General features: G+C 37.3%; 3 protein-coding genes across 7 annotated transcripts; 2 read left to right on the forward strand and 1 right to left on the reverse strand.

Annotated features, from left to right (window-relative positions):
- Nucleotides 1-36: 36 nt before the first annotated feature.
- Nucleotides 37-2,661, reverse strand: LOC113051898 (heme oxygenase). Its single transcript, XM_026216068.1, has 7 exons — nt 2,573-2,661; nt 2,447-2,489; nt 2,161-2,272; nt 1,371-1,586; nt 1,006-1,278; nt 504-552; nt 37-424 (listed from the first exon to the last, which is right to left on the reverse strand). The coding sequence occupies exons 2-7, from the start codon at nt 2,485-2,487 to the stop codon at nt 297-299; spliced, it is 819 nt and encodes a 272-aa protein (XP_026071853.1). The 5' UTR covers nt 2,488-2,489; nt 2,573-2,661; the 3' UTR covers nt 37-296.
- A 3,420-nt stretch (nt 2,662-6,081) lies between these two features.
- LOC113051889 (ankyrin repeat domain-containing protein 54-like) lies at nt 6,082-9,850 on the forward strand. The gene is made up of 8 exons (XM_026216058.1): nt 6,082-6,691; nt 6,976-7,023; nt 7,107-7,205; nt 8,073-8,144; nt 8,252-8,299; nt 8,379-8,503; nt 8,691-8,798; nt 9,479-9,850. The coding sequence occupies exons 1-8, from the start codon at nt 6,331-6,333 to the stop codon at nt 9,551-9,553; spliced, it is 936 nt and encodes a 311-aa protein (XP_026071843.1). The 5' UTR covers nt 6,082-6,330; the 3' UTR covers nt 9,554-9,850.
- Nucleotides 9,851-9,988: 138 nt separating this feature from the next.
- LOC113051855 (HMG box-containing protein 4) lies at nt 9,989-18,691 on the forward strand. Of its 5 annotated transcripts, none has more exons than XM_026216037.1 (13): nt 9,989-10,093; nt 11,777-11,839; nt 11,910-12,019; nt 12,703-12,781; nt 13,467-14,099; nt 15,069-15,290; nt 15,408-15,583; nt 15,664-15,745; nt 15,830-15,894; nt 16,656-16,758; nt 17,242-17,417; nt 17,498-17,620; nt 17,766-18,691. In XM_026216037.1, exons 2-13 carry the CDS (start codon nt 11,803-11,805, stop codon nt 17,808-17,810), a joined length of 1,851 nt encoding a protein of 616 aa, XP_026071822.1. In that variant the 5' UTR covers nt 9,989-10,093; nt 11,777-11,802; the 3' UTR covers nt 17,811-18,691. The 5 variants fall into 5 exon arrangements, with proteins under 5 accessions (XP_026071822.1, XP_026071813.1, XP_026071805.1 ...); XM_026216028.1 differs by having other exon boundaries at nt 9,989-10,376; nt 11,910-12,049; nt 17,766-17,810; XM_026216020.1 differs by having other exon boundaries at nt 9,989-10,372; nt 11,910-12,049; nt 17,766-17,810.
- Nucleotides 18,692-19,409: the final 718 nt, after the last annotated feature.

The raw sequence follows: 19,409 nt of genomic DNA on the forward strand, positions 1-19,409 counted from the left end.
TTTATATTTTGCATCTCTTGGCAACAAAAGACAGTGTTGAATTAAAAAATAGCTTTATTACATTTCACAGAAATACATAGAAAGCATTTACAAATGTACATAAGCATTTTAAAAATGTGCACATTTTTAGAGTTTTTTTTTTTTTCTTTTTTTTTTACATGATACTCTTTTCTAAAACTATTTGATATCATTGATTTATTCCTGGGTGGATGTTTTATAATATCCATGTTTGTTCAAGATCAGCCTGTAGATTTTAGATGTTACAAAAAATATGAAGGATTAAAAAATGATATAAATTAAAATGCATAAACTCCCATTGCAACCGTTGCCATCGTGATTCCCACAGCTAATGCCAACTGAAGCGCTGGAGAGCTGGAGAAGGTTTTTGACAGAGTTTTGGATGTGGCGTCATTTCCTTTCTCACCTAAACAAACAGGAAAAATAGTATCTTATACAGGTACTGTTTTTAAAGAACTGAACGACTCGTATTTCTTGAAACTCACTTGAAGCTTCCTCTGTGATGCTCAGCAATTTCTGAAGATCATCAAAAACCTGTTGAAAATGGCAAATGCATCGCATTAACCTTTTAAAGTCTCACTTCTTTAATTTCAGCATTTATCTTGTTCTTTATAGATCTCAAAAGTTTTGGCCTGGTGAGATTTTAAATGTTTTTGACCAGCCAAGTTCACCATGACTGCATTTATCGGAGCAAAAAATACAGATAAAACGGTCAAATTGTTTTCTAAATGAATATACTCTAAAACAATTTATTCCTGTGAAACAAAGCTGATATTCAATCATTCAGAAGTCGTTCTAATATAATAATTTGATGCTCAAGATACATGTATTATTATAAACCGATAACTGATACCAATACATTTTTTTTTTTTCAAGATTCTTTGATAAACAGAAGGTTCAAAGAAAAGCACATTTGATCAAACTAATGCATCTTTGCTCAATAACAGCATTAATTTCCACACACAGGTGTAAGGTGTCACTGCTCACCTCGATGTTGAGCTCAAAAGCTGTGGTGGCCTCGTCCAGGACGTCCCGTCTCTGCTGCTCCGTGAGCTCGATGCTGTTCATTCTGCTCCTGTACAGCTGCTTGAATCTGTTGGGGCTCGTCACGCCAGGGAACAAGAAGAACGAAACCCCGCTGTTCCCACTCAGCCCCAAGGACTTCTGGGTAATTTTTCCCAGCACTTGTCCTCCTGACAGATCACCAAGATAGCGCGTGTATGCATGTGCCACCAGAAGACCCGGGCTGCTCTTGCCAATCTAAAGGGGAACCGGGAGCACAGAGTTACAATGAGAATCGCTGGAATCTAAATGCAGTTTCTCTTCCTAAAACAGATGGTTCCCAGACTCGCCTCTCTCAGTCTCTGGGTGTATCTGTGTGTGGCGGCCGGCACGGTGATCCTCGTCCTCCAGTGGGGTCCGAAGAAGTGCTCCAGGTCCCGCTCCAGAGCCTCCAGTCTGGCCAGCTCCTGAGGGAAGTAGACGGGCTGAACCGCGGGATGAGCGGCGTTCCTGTCCAGCTCATCCTCCAGCGCTCGGTAGATCTCATACAGAGAACACAGCAGCAGCTGAAAACACGTTCAATACAGCTTTCAGTACTCAAAAGATTACAGTGGCTGTACTTCAGACGTTTTCAGGGATAGCTCACCCCCCAAAATGAAAAAATGGTCATAATTTACTCAGCCTTAAGTTGCTCCCAATCTGTATGATTTTCGGAATACAATGGAAGTCAATGGCTACCGTAAACTGTTTGGTTACCAGCATTCTTCAAAATAACTTATTATGTGTTCAACAGAAGAATCTCAAATAAATAAATAATATTCAGCAATGGTGCAAAAGATGTTTTCCCCTCAATAAGTTATAGGAAATAAAATGCTGAATACTCAAATAAATAATCAGTTATCAGCTCTTAGATGAGGTATGAGGTACTTGGATATGTGCTGAATGGTAACTTTATAGTATTTATGTAGGACTCTAAGGTATTTGCATACAATGTTTGTACCATGGTACATTTAAATAAGTTAAAACCATAGTACTGCCATGTGCTTTTACTGTCATGATCATTTTTGGTACTTTAGTTAGTTCATGTTCTCCTGTTATTGCTTGATCTATAATACTGTAATTGTTTCCCTGTAGTTTTACCTTGTACTGTGTTTGTGTGATCAGTCCTTTCTGGTAGTTGAGCATCAGTTGTGTGTTCTCAGCTCGAACGTGAACGTCTTTGGTGGCTGCTTTTATCTGCTCGGACAGATCACTGAGAAGGAAACAACACACAATCCATCACAAGTAGTTCGCTGAATAGATAAGCTTCTTAATACTTGAGCTTTTGTCCATCATGGACTCAACTCGTATTTTTGATATGATTCACTTCAGGCTTGAAATGCATTTATAATCACTATGAAATGAATGACGATAAATAGTATTTTACCTGCCGGTGGCTTCTCTTGGTTTGCTTGCCATGGAATCCATCCCTAAAACAACAGATGTTTGTTATCATCAGATATCATCTTTATGCCCTGTAGCAGATCTTAATAAAGTTTTGTCATGTTCCTACTTGTGCTGAAGATGTCCTGCTGTGGGTTGATGCTCCTGTCCTGTCTTCACTGCGCTTCCCTGACCGCTTCACTTCACTTTTATACCTTCTCCTTCCCATCTGAGTCACTGGATTCAGTGTGAAAGGAAGTGAAAATGTTGAGTTAGTACCACATGCTTACACTAACCATGACTAGACGTTTTCTCGATTTAGAAATCTCAGCAGTTTCTCATGACGGAGCAACGTGAGTCACATGAGGTCAAACAAACCCTCAGTACTGTGGCTATAGCGTAACAAGTTGTCTGAATCGGTTTGTTTATAGGGTTAAAGTGTTTATTTAATCTAGTCTTAAACGTATTTCATCTTAAAAAGATACAAATGTTTCTGTTTATTATTATTATGCATTACACATTAACCATACATAAAAGGCAGAACATGTAGAACCTCTACAGGATAAAAAAAAAATTATCACACCAACAAAATAAATGAATAAAATAAGATAATCATCACACACACGCACACACACACACACACACACACACACACACACACACACACACACACACACACACACACACATATATATATATATATATATATATATATATATATATATACTAAAAGCTTAAAACTATACTAAACTATAGTTTAGTCTATATATAAAAACCTACACTATTTAAGGAATACTTCAATTCCTTGGATCAAAAATGAAGGTGCTTATCTACATAAATGTATTCAAGTATATGTTTATGAATTCGGATCTTTAAATGAACTTCTTTTATTTTATTGGGAATGCAGTAGCCTACTTGTTGGGTAACAACCGGGCTTCTTTCCAGTCTAATAATTCAACTAGAGATGGTCAAAGATCAAGTTTGTAAATGTTTCCATGTTGTGAGTGTTTGAGTATGAACTATGATTTCATGACTGTGCTGTTTCACTACTGGTGCTGCTAAACATGACACAGCAGACTGTGACGCATTACCAGAGCCACTGGAGGCGAGTCTGCAACCTTTAGCCAAACAAAGCGCAACAGCGGGGCGCAGGCAAAGAGACCTCTATTATTTTCTCTCTTTTATAGTCAAAATATTTTAATAAGTCTACAAACAATATCCATGAGGGGATCTGCATGCATCACAGAGAAATTATGTGAAAAAGAAAAAGAACTTGAATATATGTTGGATTATTAGCAGGAATCATACCATGTGTCGTATACTCACAAGGACATTATGCTTGAAAATAATACTTCATGTCTTCGAATGCATTCATTGTTTGTAGTGCACCAGCCACCCAATATTCTTTGTGCTTTTGGTACTTTTAATATAATAAAAATTTTCAGCTTTTAAATTCTTGCAATTTTATAGTGAAATATAAACAATATGTTTTACGATAATGTACATTTCACGCTGTGTATTGTGTATGCCTCAGTTTAAGCAGCATGTTAATCAATCATCTTTTCATTACAATGAAACAATCGATTCTCTAAATTCTTAAAACCTCTTTACGTCACATTGTGGAAAAGGTTTGCATAATGCCGCCCAAATGTTCACGCAAAGAAAAAAGGCGTAACTCATTCTCGCTGTAGTATTGTTGCTGCCGCTGCTGCCATGTTGTGGAGTCGCTGTGTGTTTTGTTGTGAAAGCGAAACTACTTGTTTGGACTTCCAAGAAACACTGTTTCAGAACAGTTCAACCCAAATGTTCAGATGTGTGCAATGCATTTTACAGAGAACGAGGACTGTTTCCTGTGCGAGTAGCCTACATAACCTAAAATGCCATATCCGTTTCTATAAAGTGGGGCAGTTTCAACATTGCAAGGACAGTCTGGCGCTTGCTTCTCACTCACAGTCTGTATTTACATTTACATATTTAAAGAATTTCCCATTGATTGTTAAAAGTGAGTTTTGAGCAGTGTAGAGGAACGCTTGTTGTTTGTCATTTCTCTGATCACAAATGCAGACATGGTTTTATGTTTCTGTGTACACAGTGCAACGCATATAAAGACAGTTTAATTCATTATAATCAGTAATTATGTCCCCACTGGATGTAAGAAATGCCTTGTTTGTAATGGGTTTTGTTCGTTTCCGAGACACCTGCCATCACGGTTTACATTTATCATTTCCGTCACACGCTTGAGGCCATTCAGCCAATCACAACGCACTGGATAGCTGGCCAATCAGAGCACACCTCGCTTTTATCAGAAAGGCTGTCTGCTCTGTCTGGATGGTCCTTTCAGATCATGGTCTTCTGGTCATGGTCATGAAAAACAACATAGAGGAGTTAGTTTTTGCAGCTGTTCTTGCAGGACTTCATCATTTATTATGTGCCTCTGTGTCTTTTTTCTTCTGAATCCTGTTTCCTTCTGTCCTTCACCAGTAGTACACCACCCCTCTTCTGCCATCAAGGGTTGTTTAAGAAAGCAGGGCATTGTGGGAAACAGCCACCTGTGGAAACATGTCCATGAGGCAGATAATCAGGGAGACACTTCAGTATCTGAATACCTGAATGAACTTTGACCTTATTAATCGTACCAAAGACCTGCTAAAATCCTGCTCATCTACCTCCAAATCTCAATCTAATTTCCAAACATCCCACATCCAGCATCCTGAGACTACGATCACACATACAGTTAAGATAAATAATTATTGCCTTGCCATAGTTTTTATAGACCAAAGTATAGATACATATACTGTTTTATGGTGTTGCAATACAATGCATAACATTTTTTTAAAATATAATTCTTGGTTTGACATGCATGTACATCACATCTCAATAATTAATTACAGAAAAGTGTTTCTGGTTATATTTTTTGTAGCATAAAACACCATTGTAGTCATTTACTAAATGAACAATGTTTTATTATATAAAAAAAAGAAATATTGTTAGTTAAACAATACAACATGAATGAATAGAAGTATGTGCATATATGTATATTTTTAATTATTCATTATTATTTAATTATGCTGTTATATTTCTCGATTATTTTATTTCTCAGTGCACTTTCTGCAATAATTCAATCTCAGTATTGCAAATCAGAAAATTAAATAAACTTCAAACATTTGTTCTTAAAGAAAACAACAACAACAAAAAAATCCGTCAGTTTAGTTTATGTGTAATGCTGTCAAGATAAGAATGTTCTAAGTACCCGGTTTTAATCCAGAGTAGGACATTTTATTTTTTTTAACTGTGATTTGTTAAATTATTTGAATGTACTTTACTTTTACATTTTGCGGCTCTTGTGTAAGTATACTGAGGGCCCACATTGAATGTGCAAATCATAACTAACAGAAATGCAGAAATCTTCAATAAATTCAAAACCCTAATCTTTTTCATAACATAATAAAATAAGCCAGAAATCACTTTTTTTTATTAAAAAAATAAATAAATACGTAGGTCAACGTTTTGACGATACGTTCTCTGATTGGAAGAGCACTTTAACAACATCGATGTTGATTGGCTGCCTTTATCACGATGACTTCAGACTAAGCAATGCAGACGTGTTTTACTGAAAACACCCGCAAAACATTGAAACAGCGGCGCCATTTTGGCTCAAATAGGCTCAGTGCTTGTCAGAACACGGAACGGTTTGTATTCAATATCACAAAATTGAATTAGAAATGAAATTTACGCATAAGCAAATTAAAACTTAGCTCGAAATGCAGTTTTGAAAAATACTGCTAGTGTAAAAATGCCGCGTTAGGTTTGTGCAACAGATACAGTATTTTCATCCTGGCGGTTCTGACACTTACATGCTGACATTAGTGCAGCATACGCCTTGTTAGTATGGACGTGTCCTGCCCACTGGTTTCCGCCGCCTCGGATGGCGACCGGTCCAGTTCGGAGGGAGAGTACACGGTAGCGAACGGACCTGCTGTGAGAGACGGCGAGAACCGGGAGGAGGAGGCGCCTGAGGCTGCAGGTGCGGTCGGGTTCAGTATCTCGCGCCTGGACACGCTGAGCGCGCGCAGACTCAACCGGACACGAGCGTGCGCGGACACCGAGCTCCGGTACCTGCACCTGCTGTGGCAGCCCGGTGAGCTGCTGCAGGCGGGACGGAGCTCACCGGGCAAGATCACATCGAGCAGGGTGAGGCGGCTGGGAAGAGCCCGGAGGAACATGGGGCCCATGGGAAAAGACCTGTATGGTGTGTGCATGAATAGACATGGCATACATTAATGCAAAATAACACTTCTATTGTAATTAATTCTAATCTCGATGCATTGCCAACGATAAGATACATAAAATATACATATGAAGCAGCAACTGATTTGATGCAGTACGATGCAATGAAAAATATGATGCTATGCAATTCAGTATGGTGCACATAGTTGCATATATATATATATATATATATATATATATATATATATATATATATATATATATATATATATATATATAAAACAATGCCTTGTTTTCTCCTCTAAGCTGTGAAGAGGCTCAGAGAAGCTGCCAACTCCAATGATATTGACACGGGTGAGAATAATCAGCATGACAAAAGTAGTCACTCTTGGTGCTAAGATTTGAAATTAAAGTCGGTCCACTTTTTTCCTTTCTAGTTCGTAGATTGCTGGAAGAGGACACCGATCCTTGTGCTGCTGATGACAAGGGCAGGACAGCCTTACACTTCTCCTCCTGCAATGGCAACGAGAGTATCGGTAAGCATTTAAGGAGAACTTCACTTCCAGAATAAACAATCACACCCATGTCATCAAAGATGTTCATGTCTTTCTTTCTCCAGTCGCAAAGAAATTAAGGTTTTGGAGGACAACATTCCAGGATTTTTCACCATATAATGGACTTCAAATCATAATGATTCTTTTGAACCTGCACTAAAACTGCAATTTGGACCATCAGTCTTTTGGCCACCATTGAAGTCCATTAGATGGAGAAAAATATTTTCCTCTGAAGACAGAAAGTCATGAACATCTTTAATGAAATGATGGGAGTGAGCGGATTATCAGGACATTTTTATTCTGGAAGTTAACTAATCCTTAAACTTTTCATAGTGGCATGAAAATGAATGTCATTGGTGTCAAATTGCATAACAAAATAACAAACCGAGTGGCATATATTTTCAAGTAACATAGTGTTAACACGAGTTTTTATTTTTCATCAGAGTAGTTTTGGAGAAAGGATGCTCTGCAGTGAATGGGTGCCGTCAGAATGAGAGTCCAAACAGCTGATAAAAACATCACAGTGATCCACATGACTCTAATCCATCAGTTCCCGTCAGCTGTTTGGACTCTCATTCTGACGGCACCCATTCACTGCATAGGATCCATTGATGAGCTAGCGATGTAATACCCAATATCTCCAAATCTGTTCTGATTAAAAAACAGACTCATCTACTTTGAGGTGGCCTGAGGTAAGTACATTTTCAGTAAATGTTTCATAATTCATTTCCATTTGAGCTGTTCCTTTAAGTATGGCTTAATTATCCAAAAAAATTTTGAGGCCACTGTTTTCCACTATATTTAAACTCTTTCTACTTTCTCTTTTCATCTCCTCTTTTAACGATGTAGTTCAGTTGCTGCTGAGTTATGGTGCTGACCCAAACCAGAGAGACAGCCTTGGAAATACACCACTGCATCTGGGTAAGGATGTGCAGAAGCAGATTACTTTATTCACATAATAATTAAAATAATTCTGTATGATTAAATCTATGGTCAAAGCTTATGGTGAGTTAAATTGTGTTTTACAGCTGCCTGCACCAATCATGTGCCTGTCATCACAACCTTACTCCGGGGAGGTGCGATTGATTATGCATCTAAATCTTACTCATCGGAGGTTTTTCTGCTATTTCGTAACGATTCTAAACGTCCCCTCAGGTGCCCGTGTTGATGCTCTGGACCGTGCTGGAAGGACTCCTCTTCATCTGGCCCGTTCAAAGCTCAACATCTTACAAGAGGGAGACTCACGTAGCCTAGAAACCCTCAGAGGAGAGGTCACACAGGTGATTAACAGATGACTGAGAGACGTCATGCACATGCGACCTTCATGCTTCTTGTTAATATTTCTACTATGAAGATTACCTGGGGTAAAAGCATCTGCCAAATGCATGATGTAATGACTTCCAGGTAAACGTAATGATTCCTAATTTTGTGCTGTAGTGCCAGAATGATGTCTGAATATGTCTGTAGATTATTCAGATGCTGCGGGTATATCTGAATGTAATGGGACAGAGCGAAGAGAGGGAGAAACTGGAGAATATCTCAAACCAGCTGCAGAACACATGCACCAGAGAACAGGTAACAGCCGCTGAGTTCACCTACTCTTTCCCTTCAATATTTTTAAATAAAGAGCACTGTTCAGTTCCAAGAGCTATATTTCAGGGAAACAACTGAAATCTTTCATATTTAGTATCTAAACTATGGCCTTTTTGGATAAGCCAGTAATTATTAAAATAATCAATGTACATTTTATTTATTTTTTTATTAAAAATGAAATGCATTACAGCTTGTATGCTACAAGTCAGCGAATAGTAATGTTTTATGTTTAAGGCTCTGTAGTTTTTATTGTGGGGGCAAAATATGATGGGAAACGTACAAATGCAAAGTCCTCAAGCCTGATATATCATATCTGACATACACATTTTAACATGATTTTGGGATAATCAGGTAAACCTGAGTTGATTTACTCCAGTTCTTCTTTAAGATATTGTTTAATGGGAAACCACTAAAGGGGGGTGTTTAAAATGAAACCGAAAGATTCTTGTTTAACAAAAGTATAAATTAGAAATCAGATTGTAGTGCAAAGTAGATTGTAGAGTAGGTTTTTCAGCTAGGTCCGTGTTGATGATTTAGAGGCCTTAGAACGTTGTGTATCAAATACAATACAGTACAGTAGGCTTTATAGTGTTAATTCTACACTGTATGTTTGATTTCACTGTAGTTTTGGGACATTGTAATTCTTTTCATATGATCCACAGGTGGACGAGGTGACCGATTTACTGGCCAGCTTCACGTCTCTCAGTATTCAGATGCAGAATACAGGAGACAGGTAGAGAGATGGATGGAAGAAAAGACATGGAGGATGAGACAACTGTGGGTTTTATAGAAACTATTTATATACAGTTTATATATTAATGACATGCCAACATATACAGCACAACTGTGTAATTATGGTCATTTAAATCCAACTTTACCTGAGAAAATTCTAAATTGCCTTCATTTTATTTTTGTTCCTGAAACAATTCTCATTCGTTTCTGTTATGCCTTTTTTGTAGCCTGTTATGTCGCTGTTTACTGTATATTAATTTTTGTAAGTGACTGAAAGAGCCAAATAAATTACATAATGCCAAGAATGTATGTGGACTCTGTTTTTTGAAACAACGATGTAGTAACTTTAACACTAAAGTATAAGCTGTGCATATGCAAATCGCTTTTATTCTCCTTTTAAATGTGAGCAAAAATGGGTGCTTGCTTTCATTGCTTTGATACACTCTCTGCTCTCAAAGTCCCTCCTCCTCATCTCTGGCTGCTTTTGTTGTTGACTCCTATCAAAGATGGCGTCGCGCGCCAACTAAACCCACATCCAACCCGAGGTAATATCTCACTGATTATTACACAACACTTCTAATATCTTCACATAAATCGCATGCATTCCGTGCCATTATTGCAGTACTGTAGAAATCCGTTAAAATTGCATGGTGGGAAGGCACCGTTAACCGAGTTGTAACCCGATACCGGCCTAAGTGCGCCGCAGCCGCGGGACCGAGCGCGCGGGACGATCCGGCAGAGACTCGCGACACGTCCGCAGCTGCCCGAATCCTCTTGAGCTGAAACAGGGAAGCGCTGGATCCTGATGAAGAGAGGGGAAGGGGGTGTGTGAGTGTGCATTTCTTCGAAAGTAGGCGGGAAAAGTGCAATAATGCATGTTGAGGCTGATCTTCTCGATCGTGCAAATGTCAATGGCAGCTTGACTAAAGTTGTGGCTGTTGGAAAGCTAGCAAGCTGATGTGTGGTGCTGATTCTGATCTGTCACTAATGAGTGTGTGTGTGTGTGCTTTCTGTAGCACATCTTCAGAGTTGTTCAACACTTCTGCACGCAGCGTTATTGCAATTAGAAGAAGCTTTTATTAGAATTTTAAGGTGTGGCTATTTAGTTTGGTTTTTGTGATGAGATTTGTTTTCTTTGTTGTTTTTCCTGTATTAGTGATTATTTATTTGGTTGTATGTCTTTAATGTTAAGCATCTGATTATATGGCTATATGTTCTGAAGAAAACTGTTGTTGCTTTTAGTCCATGATCAAAATGTATTTTTAGCATTTTCGCATATTTCATTATCTTGCAGTGAAAAGGACATTTTATAAATTATGATTTTATATATATATATATATATATATATATATATATATATATATATATATATATATATATATATATATATATATATATGTTGCTTGTTGGTGTGTCTGTCCAATAAAATGCTATTTTGAACGCGAATGTGATGTAAAGGAATAGTTCAACTGGGTGCCGTCAGAATGAGAATCCACACAGCTGATAAAAACATCACAATAATCCACTAGTAATTCACACCACTCCAGTCCAACAGTTAATGTCTTGCGAAGCAAAAAGCTGCATGTAAAAAAAAAAAAAAAATCCTTTTGACTTTAAACTGGCTATTGTCTAAAATCCTGTATCCATAATTTCATTTTTTTCCAGTGAAAAAGTTGTCTCGTCTGAATCAGGAGAGAAATATGCATGGATCAAGCAGTGTTTAAAAGCAAAAACACACCAAAACAGATCTAACCAAATATGTTGGTGGATGTTGATGTGTGAGGACAACAGTGGATGGACTTATTGGATTATGCACTCATATATTAGACAGAATCTGCAGTTTAACGTTAAAATGCCTTTATGTAGGATTTGTTTCATACATGCACTTTGCACTTGACTGGACTGGACTGTTTGGACTCTTATTCTGACGGCACCCATTCACTGCAGATGATCCAATGGTGAACAAGTGATGCTAAATTTCTCAAATTTGTTCCCATGAAGAAAAAAACCCATCTACATCCTGGACGGCCTGAATACATTTAACATATTTGTAATTTTTGTTGTGTAATATTCATTGCTTAAAAAAGTAGCATGGATAACTAGTAAATACAGAAGTGCAATCACACATTATCAGTTATCTAAGCAGGAAAGGTCATTGTAACTAGAAAGTTTTGAATGAAGTTTTTTTTGGCTGAACTTTATGAATTAAATCTGTTCTTGTGCACTAGAATCACAACACTGACCAGGACTGACCATGGCTTTTGAGGAGATCAAGAAGAAACGAATGATGGGTAATAATTATCATAATAATGTCAGATATGTCCCGTCCGAACCTACTCTGAAACATAGTTCTCCTTGTAGATATGTCAGCGATGGAAGGAGAGGTCGGTCTTGTTGCGGGTCGCAGCCAAAGAGAGAAGAGGCGCTCGTATAAAGATCTGTTGAGAGAGGAAGAAGAAATCGCAGCGCAGGTGCGCAAAACCTCCAAGAAACCCCTCAAGGTAACAGCAGGGAGTTAGGGTAACATCTAACATCAAGTTGCATCATTTCAACAAGTGGTTGACAGGAATTATTGTCATCCATTGATTTGTCAGTATACACATATGTGCCATAACTGTGTTGTGCCAGAAATAATTACCACAGAGTCTGTTTGTAAACTCAAATGGCATTAATAAACGCGCAACTTGATGTTTTGTTACCCAGGTAGATATGACTTCTGGTCTGAGAAGGATTTGGACCTGTGTTTTCCCCTATCAGGCCACTTGTCATTGACTCTTGTTTAGGGATGCTGCGATCAGTTCCTGTGAATCAGCTGGAAGTCTTCTCCTGTAAGACTTTAGCATTACTTTAAAGTCATCACCAGTGTGATAAGTGTTGAGGAACGATGAGATATGTATACTCCTCCTCAGTTTTCTTTAAGCGTAAGAACAATATCAATATGGGATCCAAAGTGGAATACGCTTCAGATGTCTTTATTAAAGGACTCCAGATTAAAGAGCATTAACAGTAGTCTGTGAAAAGCCTGGTCAGAGCATCCCTACTCTTCCCATTGTTTGTGCAGTCGTAGTAGTAGATCAGTAACCGTATGTGGATTGTTTCCTCACTTACATTACCTTTGAGGTGCGTATTTCACCATGCACTGTTGTCTTTTTAGGATTCTGAGCTTTTCCTATTAGGAGGAGACTCTCACAAGAAGAAAAAGAAGCACTTGAGTGATGACCACTATGACAGAGGTGAGGAGGTTTGTCTCTTTAGCTCTCGTTAGGATGTTACTTTCTATGGGAGCAGACAACTGCATGTTTATTATCTAAGCACAAAAAAATGTTTTTTATATGACTTTTATATTTTTGTTGCTATATTATTGTATCTATATATTTTTTTTATGTTTAGCACGACTGTTATATCATATAAAATATTATTTCTTAAATTTGAATATTTAAAAAAGGTACCTTAACTGAATCAAATAGGTGACCCTGGACTACAAAACCAGTCATAATGGTACATTTTTCAAAAAAGAGATTTATACATCATCTGAAAGCAGAATAAATAAGCTATGATAGGTTGTTATGATCGGACAATATTTGGCCGAGATACAACTATTTGAAATCTGGAAAAATCTAAATATTGAGAAAATCACCTTTAAAGTTGTCCAAATAAATTTTTAGCAATGCATATTACTCATCAAAAATTAAGTTTTAATAAATTTACCGAAATAAATTCACTAAATATATTCATAGAACATGATCTTTACTTAATATCCTAATGATTTTTGGCATAAAAGATAAATCGATCATTTTGACCCATACAGTGTGTTTTTGGCTATTGCTACAAATATACCCCAGCGACTCAAGACTGGTTTTGTGCTCCAGGGTCACATATGATTTGGGATTTTAAATCACTTCTAATCTCTCCCCACAGATCATCAGAGCTCTGGTCAGACGCCCCACAAGAAGAAGCGCAAGTCTTCAGATCGCTCGCCTTCGCTCTCTTCCTCGTCCTCCTCTCATCCGTCCCACTCCACAGACACCGCTATGGGCCTCCTGGAGGCCATCACCTCCCCGCTGACCACGGGCTCCGAGCCCACCCTTCACCTCCACAAAAAACCCTCCTACCCTCCCCACACCTCCTCACACTCCTCCAAAGACCGCAAACATGACGGCAGCTCCAAGAGCAGTCACTCCTACTCACACTCTCGTCCGCCCGGCTCATCGTCGTCTAAAAAACATTCCTCCTCCTCGAAGTCTCTGCTGTTCCACGGAGGAGCTGGGAAAGGAGAGCCGCTGACGCTCTGTGAAGCTGAAGGCCTCAAGATGAAGCTCGTCCTTTCCTCAAAAGAGAAGAATGAAAGTGTAGGGGGGAACGAGGGATTCTCCTTCCCGACACATTCTTCTTCCTCTTCGGGTGTCGTAGGCCATCATCCGTCCTCCAGCTCGAAGAAAGGAGGGATAAAGAAGGAGAAAGACAAAGATAAAATGATGCCGAAGCCACCAAAGAAAAAGCAGCACAGCCGAGAGCCGTTGCCTGAAGTGGGGAAAGAGGTGGAGGTGGTGGGTGAGTAAGAACTCGATATATATATATCTCTATGATTAAAGATTGACCTGTATTTCACTTTTTGATTTAGTCAGTTCTTTAAAAGCAGGTCTGCTGAAAATCTTTCAAGAAAAGCACCACACAACTGTATTCACATGCAATGAAATTGAGTAAAGAATCCTTAAAAAAAAGTATCAAGGTTTCCACAAAAATATTAAGCAGCACAACTGTTTTCAACATTTGTAATAATCAGAAATGTTTGTTGAGCAGAAAAATCAGCATATCAGAATGATTTCTGAAGGATCATGTGACACTGAAGACTGGAGTCATGATGCTGAAAATACTGCGTTTCATAAAGAAATTAATTAAATTTTAAAATCTATTCAAATAGAAAGCAGTTAATTCAAATTGTAATAATATTTCACAATATTACTGTTTTTACTGTATTTTTGATCATGTAAAGGCAGCCTTAGTGAGCACAAGAGACTTATAAAAAACATAAAAATATGCTTTTTGATTAATTTGGAACATTAACAGCTCTGCAGAAATATAATACCATCAATATCAACAAAAATAATAAGTAATAAATTGACTAAAAAAAAGTAAAAAAAAATATATATATATTTTACTGTTTTTATTTTGTATTCTAATGATTTTTTTTTTTTGTCCAAAATCGGAAATAAAACCTAAATGAAAGTAAAAATCAAATAATTAGTTTTTGAGAAAAATCTACGCTAATCCAAATCTTATTTTTGTTTAACTGAAACAAACATGATCTGTTTCAGTCGTAAAAAAAAAAAAACTCTTAAAAATAAAAAAAAAATCCCTCAGACACTAACCACTAATGTTCAAAATGCTCTGATTTTGTCTGCACTGAATTTGTATCGATTTTCTGCATAAATGAGAAGATCGTGCTGTTGATTGAGATCCTCATCTAAGCCCTGACGTGAATTGATAGCAGTATTAAATGTGTGTGTTTGTGTTCATCAGGTCATTACGGCGGCTCTTACGCAGGCAGCTCGTCTTCAGCAGGAGAACTAGAGGCCGGCGAGCTGGTGATTGACGACTCCTACACACATCTCTCGAAAAAGAAGAAAAAGAGCAAGAAGAGCAAAAAGAAAAAAGATAAAGAGCGAGACCGAGACCGAGAGAGAGGATCCAGAGAGAAGAAACACAGCAAAGGAGGAAGTGGAGGGAAGAAAAGCTGTCCAGGTGAGACGTATTTCACTTTCTTTAAAGCTACTACTTATTATTTGGTATTGTCATTTTGTCATTGTTACATGAAATTGAGTTCAACTCTATTTAAATTTCTTTTTCTCTGCAAAACAGGTGATCAGTCTAGAAGCCACGCCCACTCTCACAGCTCCTCCAATCACAGCTCTTCTGGTGGGATGTTCGTGATGGCTCCACCCACCTCATCCCATCCCCATCAAAGCATTGAACTGGTGGGCGAGAAGAAGAAAAAGAAGGAGGAAAAGGACAGAGACAAGCATGACAAGGACAAGGTAAATTAAATCACTTCCCTCCACCAGTGGAAATGCCTTGAGGTTTTTACCATTAATTAATGTTCTGTACATCCTGTCAGCCGAAGAAGAAGAACACGACGGCCTATCAGGTGTTCTGTAAGGAGTACAGGGTCAATATCAACGCGGAGCAGCCCGGATTAGGTGAGTGCTGTTGTTGTGTGCACATCTGTCAATCATCTGTGCTGTTTCACAATTGGTTGAAATCAGCTTAATTTTCCGCCTCAGTCTTCGGGGAGCTGAGTAAGAAACTCGCAGAAGTGTGGAATCAGCTGCCTGAAAAAGACAAACTGGTAAGCACTTTTTACCTTTACTTTATAGATTTCAAATAAACTGACTTTATTTTGGGAGAGTTAAAAGGGATACAGAAATATTGCTAATGTTTACTCGCTCTCATGTCGTTCCAAACCTGGATGAATTTCTTTTTTTCTGCTAAACACAGAAGAAAATGCTTTGAAGAACATTAACCAGACATTTGCTTGTAGCCATTGACTTCCATATTATTTATTTATTTATTTGAATAAATTATTATTATTTATTATTAACGGCAATTTAATGGCTATTAAATACGAAGCATTTAAATTCTTAATTTAATGCTTATTTTACTGTTATTTTTTACTGAAGTATTTATTAATCATTTGAATTACGTTTTATATTTTTAACTGAATTTTATATTTCCAGTTTTCATTTGATTATTAAGTAATTTGATGTGCGTTTGCCATTTTTGTAATTTATTTTTAGCTTTATTTTTATTTCAAACTAAAACTTACTAAAATTGTGTCACATTTTTCTAATTTTAAGTTTTCATCTTTATTTAATTTTTTTCTTTTATTTCAGCTTTTAACAAACAGTTAAAAAGTTAAGTTAAGTTAAAACAAACCAAAAACGTATAGTTTCAGAAGAGGCAATCATAGCAAATAATTAGAAAAATCATGACATAAGTAACAAGTAAGATGGGTTGTTTCAAGTGCTCGAGCGGTGCTTGTTTTGTCATTTCAGTCAGTTGTGGGACAGTGATGCATTTCCTCTCTTTGTCCTCTTTCTCACACCAAAGGTTTGGAGACAGAAAGCTCAATATCTCCAGCACAAGCAGAATAAAGCTGAAGCTATGACGGTCAAGCGGAAAACTTTAGCAACCTCAGACAGTAAAAGTAAAGGTGAGACCGAAGCTGATCAGTCTACACAAAGTTCAGTCATGAAACTATCAATAGGTTCTTACTCAGTCTCATAATCACATTATTATTGACTTGGCACAGCTGATTGGTTTCTTTTCACACCAGCAGCCAATGCACTTGCTGCTCAACATTCAAACACTTGAAAGTTTCAGTTGCAACACACCTCCTCCTTCCCCAGCTCCACCTGTATAGATCTTCTAAAGGGTGATTTCATGTATGTTATGTATGGGGGTAATTTTATATAGCAGCAGCAGCATGTCTCTGGATGTATTGCAGTAACAAGTTTTGGTACTTGATTTGCCGCAGCAGCAGCACATTAACATTGTCATTAAGACACATTAACATTGTCATGTACATTACCACACTAAACTCTCCGAGAGTTTTCATGACAGAATTCCAGGTTATCGAAGAAATGTAATTTGTACGCATGCATCAACATTTTTCCTACTTCTCTGTTTATCTCAGGCTCCAGTAAAGCTGTCAGTTTGGGAGCGGGCTTGGCCCCGCTGGGCCGCTCGTCTCTGGGAATGTCTTTGTCTCCGGCGCGGATACCTGATGTGGATCCCATAGATGCAGCAGCTCACCTGCAGCTGCTGGGCGAATCGCTGTCTCTGATTGGACATCGACTTCAGGAGACGGAGGTTTGTGTCGCACAACTGTCCCTTGTAAAGGTCTGTTCACAAAGAAGTCATGTCCATAAACGTCTCTGTTCGTCCTGTAGGGGATGGTGGCAGTGTCTGGCAGTCTTTCAGTGCTTTTAGACTCTATTTTATGTGCTCTTGGTCCATTGACCTGCTTGACAGCACAGGTTCCCCAGCTCAACGGATGTCCACGCAGTATTTTGGTGAGACACACACACTAGAGTTTTTTATTATGAAGTCCTTAAAAATGCAAAGTTTCTATCCAGAACCATAACAAACGTTTCCTATTGCTGTTTAAAAAGAAAGTGTATGATTTCCACTCTTTACCCACTTTTTTTTTTTTTGCAGTCGAATACTTTGGACAACATCGCTTACATAATGCCTGGATTATGAATCTCCTGAAAGGCACTTACAACAGACTGGGTTACATATGGACACATTCCCAGAAGCACCAAACAGAGGACCGGAGTTTCCTTTTTAAACTTTTTCTGATCAGTGGACATTCTTCGCCCTCTGACATCATCGTATTTAAAAGGTCATTTTTTATTGTTGTAAAAAAAAAGATCTTCTATTTTAGAGGACACTTTTAAAGATGTGTTTAGTTTCAATGTTTTAAGATGTGTTTGTGAGAGTGATCTGATTCACATGCTTTCATAATTTCTAAAACATTTGATGTTTTATACATATATGTGCAGTTTCATTTTAGGGCCAAAAGTTGTTGTTGTTGTTGTTTTTTCTAATTTAGTGTTGAGTTAATTTATATCAACAGCAGTTTAACTGCACTGTCATAATTTCATGTCTTGCATATTGTATTTTTGTAATCCAAATGTTGTGATAATATTATAATTTTCAAGTTTTAGCACGTTTACAGGGCAAGCATTTAAAATATCATTTTAAAGGTGCAGTAAGTTTTGTTTTTGTCTTTTTACACCTTAGGAAATTAATTCAAATTTCACAGATATTTTTATAATAATGTGAACAGGCATGAAGACCCCAACCAAACCAGTGGACAAGGTCCTCCCTGACATAACACTTATTTGGTATTACTTTATCAAATATGCCTTTGAAATCTTTTTTAAATTGAATCAATAATGGAAACATTTTTGCTTGATGCAGTAAAAAACTTACTGCACCAACAATTTAATTTACCTTTAAAGTGAACATTTTAAACAAGTGAATGTTGGTAGTTTTAGAAGATGGGGAAAAAAGTAAAATATATTTGCATTGTTATGTGTATTTTGCATCAACTTATTTTCATTAAATCTCAAAGAACTTAAGTGGGTTTGTTGTTATAAAAGACTTTTATAAAGGGAGTTTTTTCCACATGTGCTAGATAATAAATTTCAAATGTAACTACATTTATGTAGTATCACATTTAATATGATCATGTTCCATTAAAACATAGTTCCCTCGAAAACGGAAATTCCATCAAAATGAACTCATTCCAAAACTTTATGACTTTTTTCCTTTTGTGGAACATTAAAGATATTTGGACAAACGTTTCGGTTCCAATTGACTGCACTGAAAAAAATATAATGGAAGTCAGTGGGAACCAAAACTGTTTGATTACCAACATTTCTCCAAATATCTTTAATGTTTCACAGAAGAAATAAAGTCATTCAGGTGAGTAAATGATGACAGAATTAAAAAAAATTGGGATTGAACTCTTTAATGCTTGACTTTCTTTTCTTAGTTCTATAAAGACATACATTCATACATGTGTCTCATAAATGTTAAATGTTGTTATCACATTTAAAAACCATTTCGAACAATCATCTTTTTTCTGTAATTGGTTAAAGAACGCCAAAGAATCAGAACATCAGATTTTGTTAGAACACATTGTATTTATACATATATGTTGCATGTGTTGCTATGATAAAAACAGAGTTATTGTTAGGGGTTTAATGCCTTTTCAAGCCAGAAATTCCTATTGAAGCTTTTCCAAGAAAACTTTGTGTTGCCTCAAGATTAAATTACAACAGCGACAACATA

The sequence above is a fragment of the Carassius auratus genome, chromosome 3 (genome assembly GCF_003368295.1).
Source record: "Carassius auratus strain Wakin chromosome 3, ASM336829v1, whole genome shotgun sequence".
NCBI lineage: Eukaryota > Metazoa > Chordata > Actinopteri > Cypriniformes > Cyprinidae > Carassius > Carassius auratus.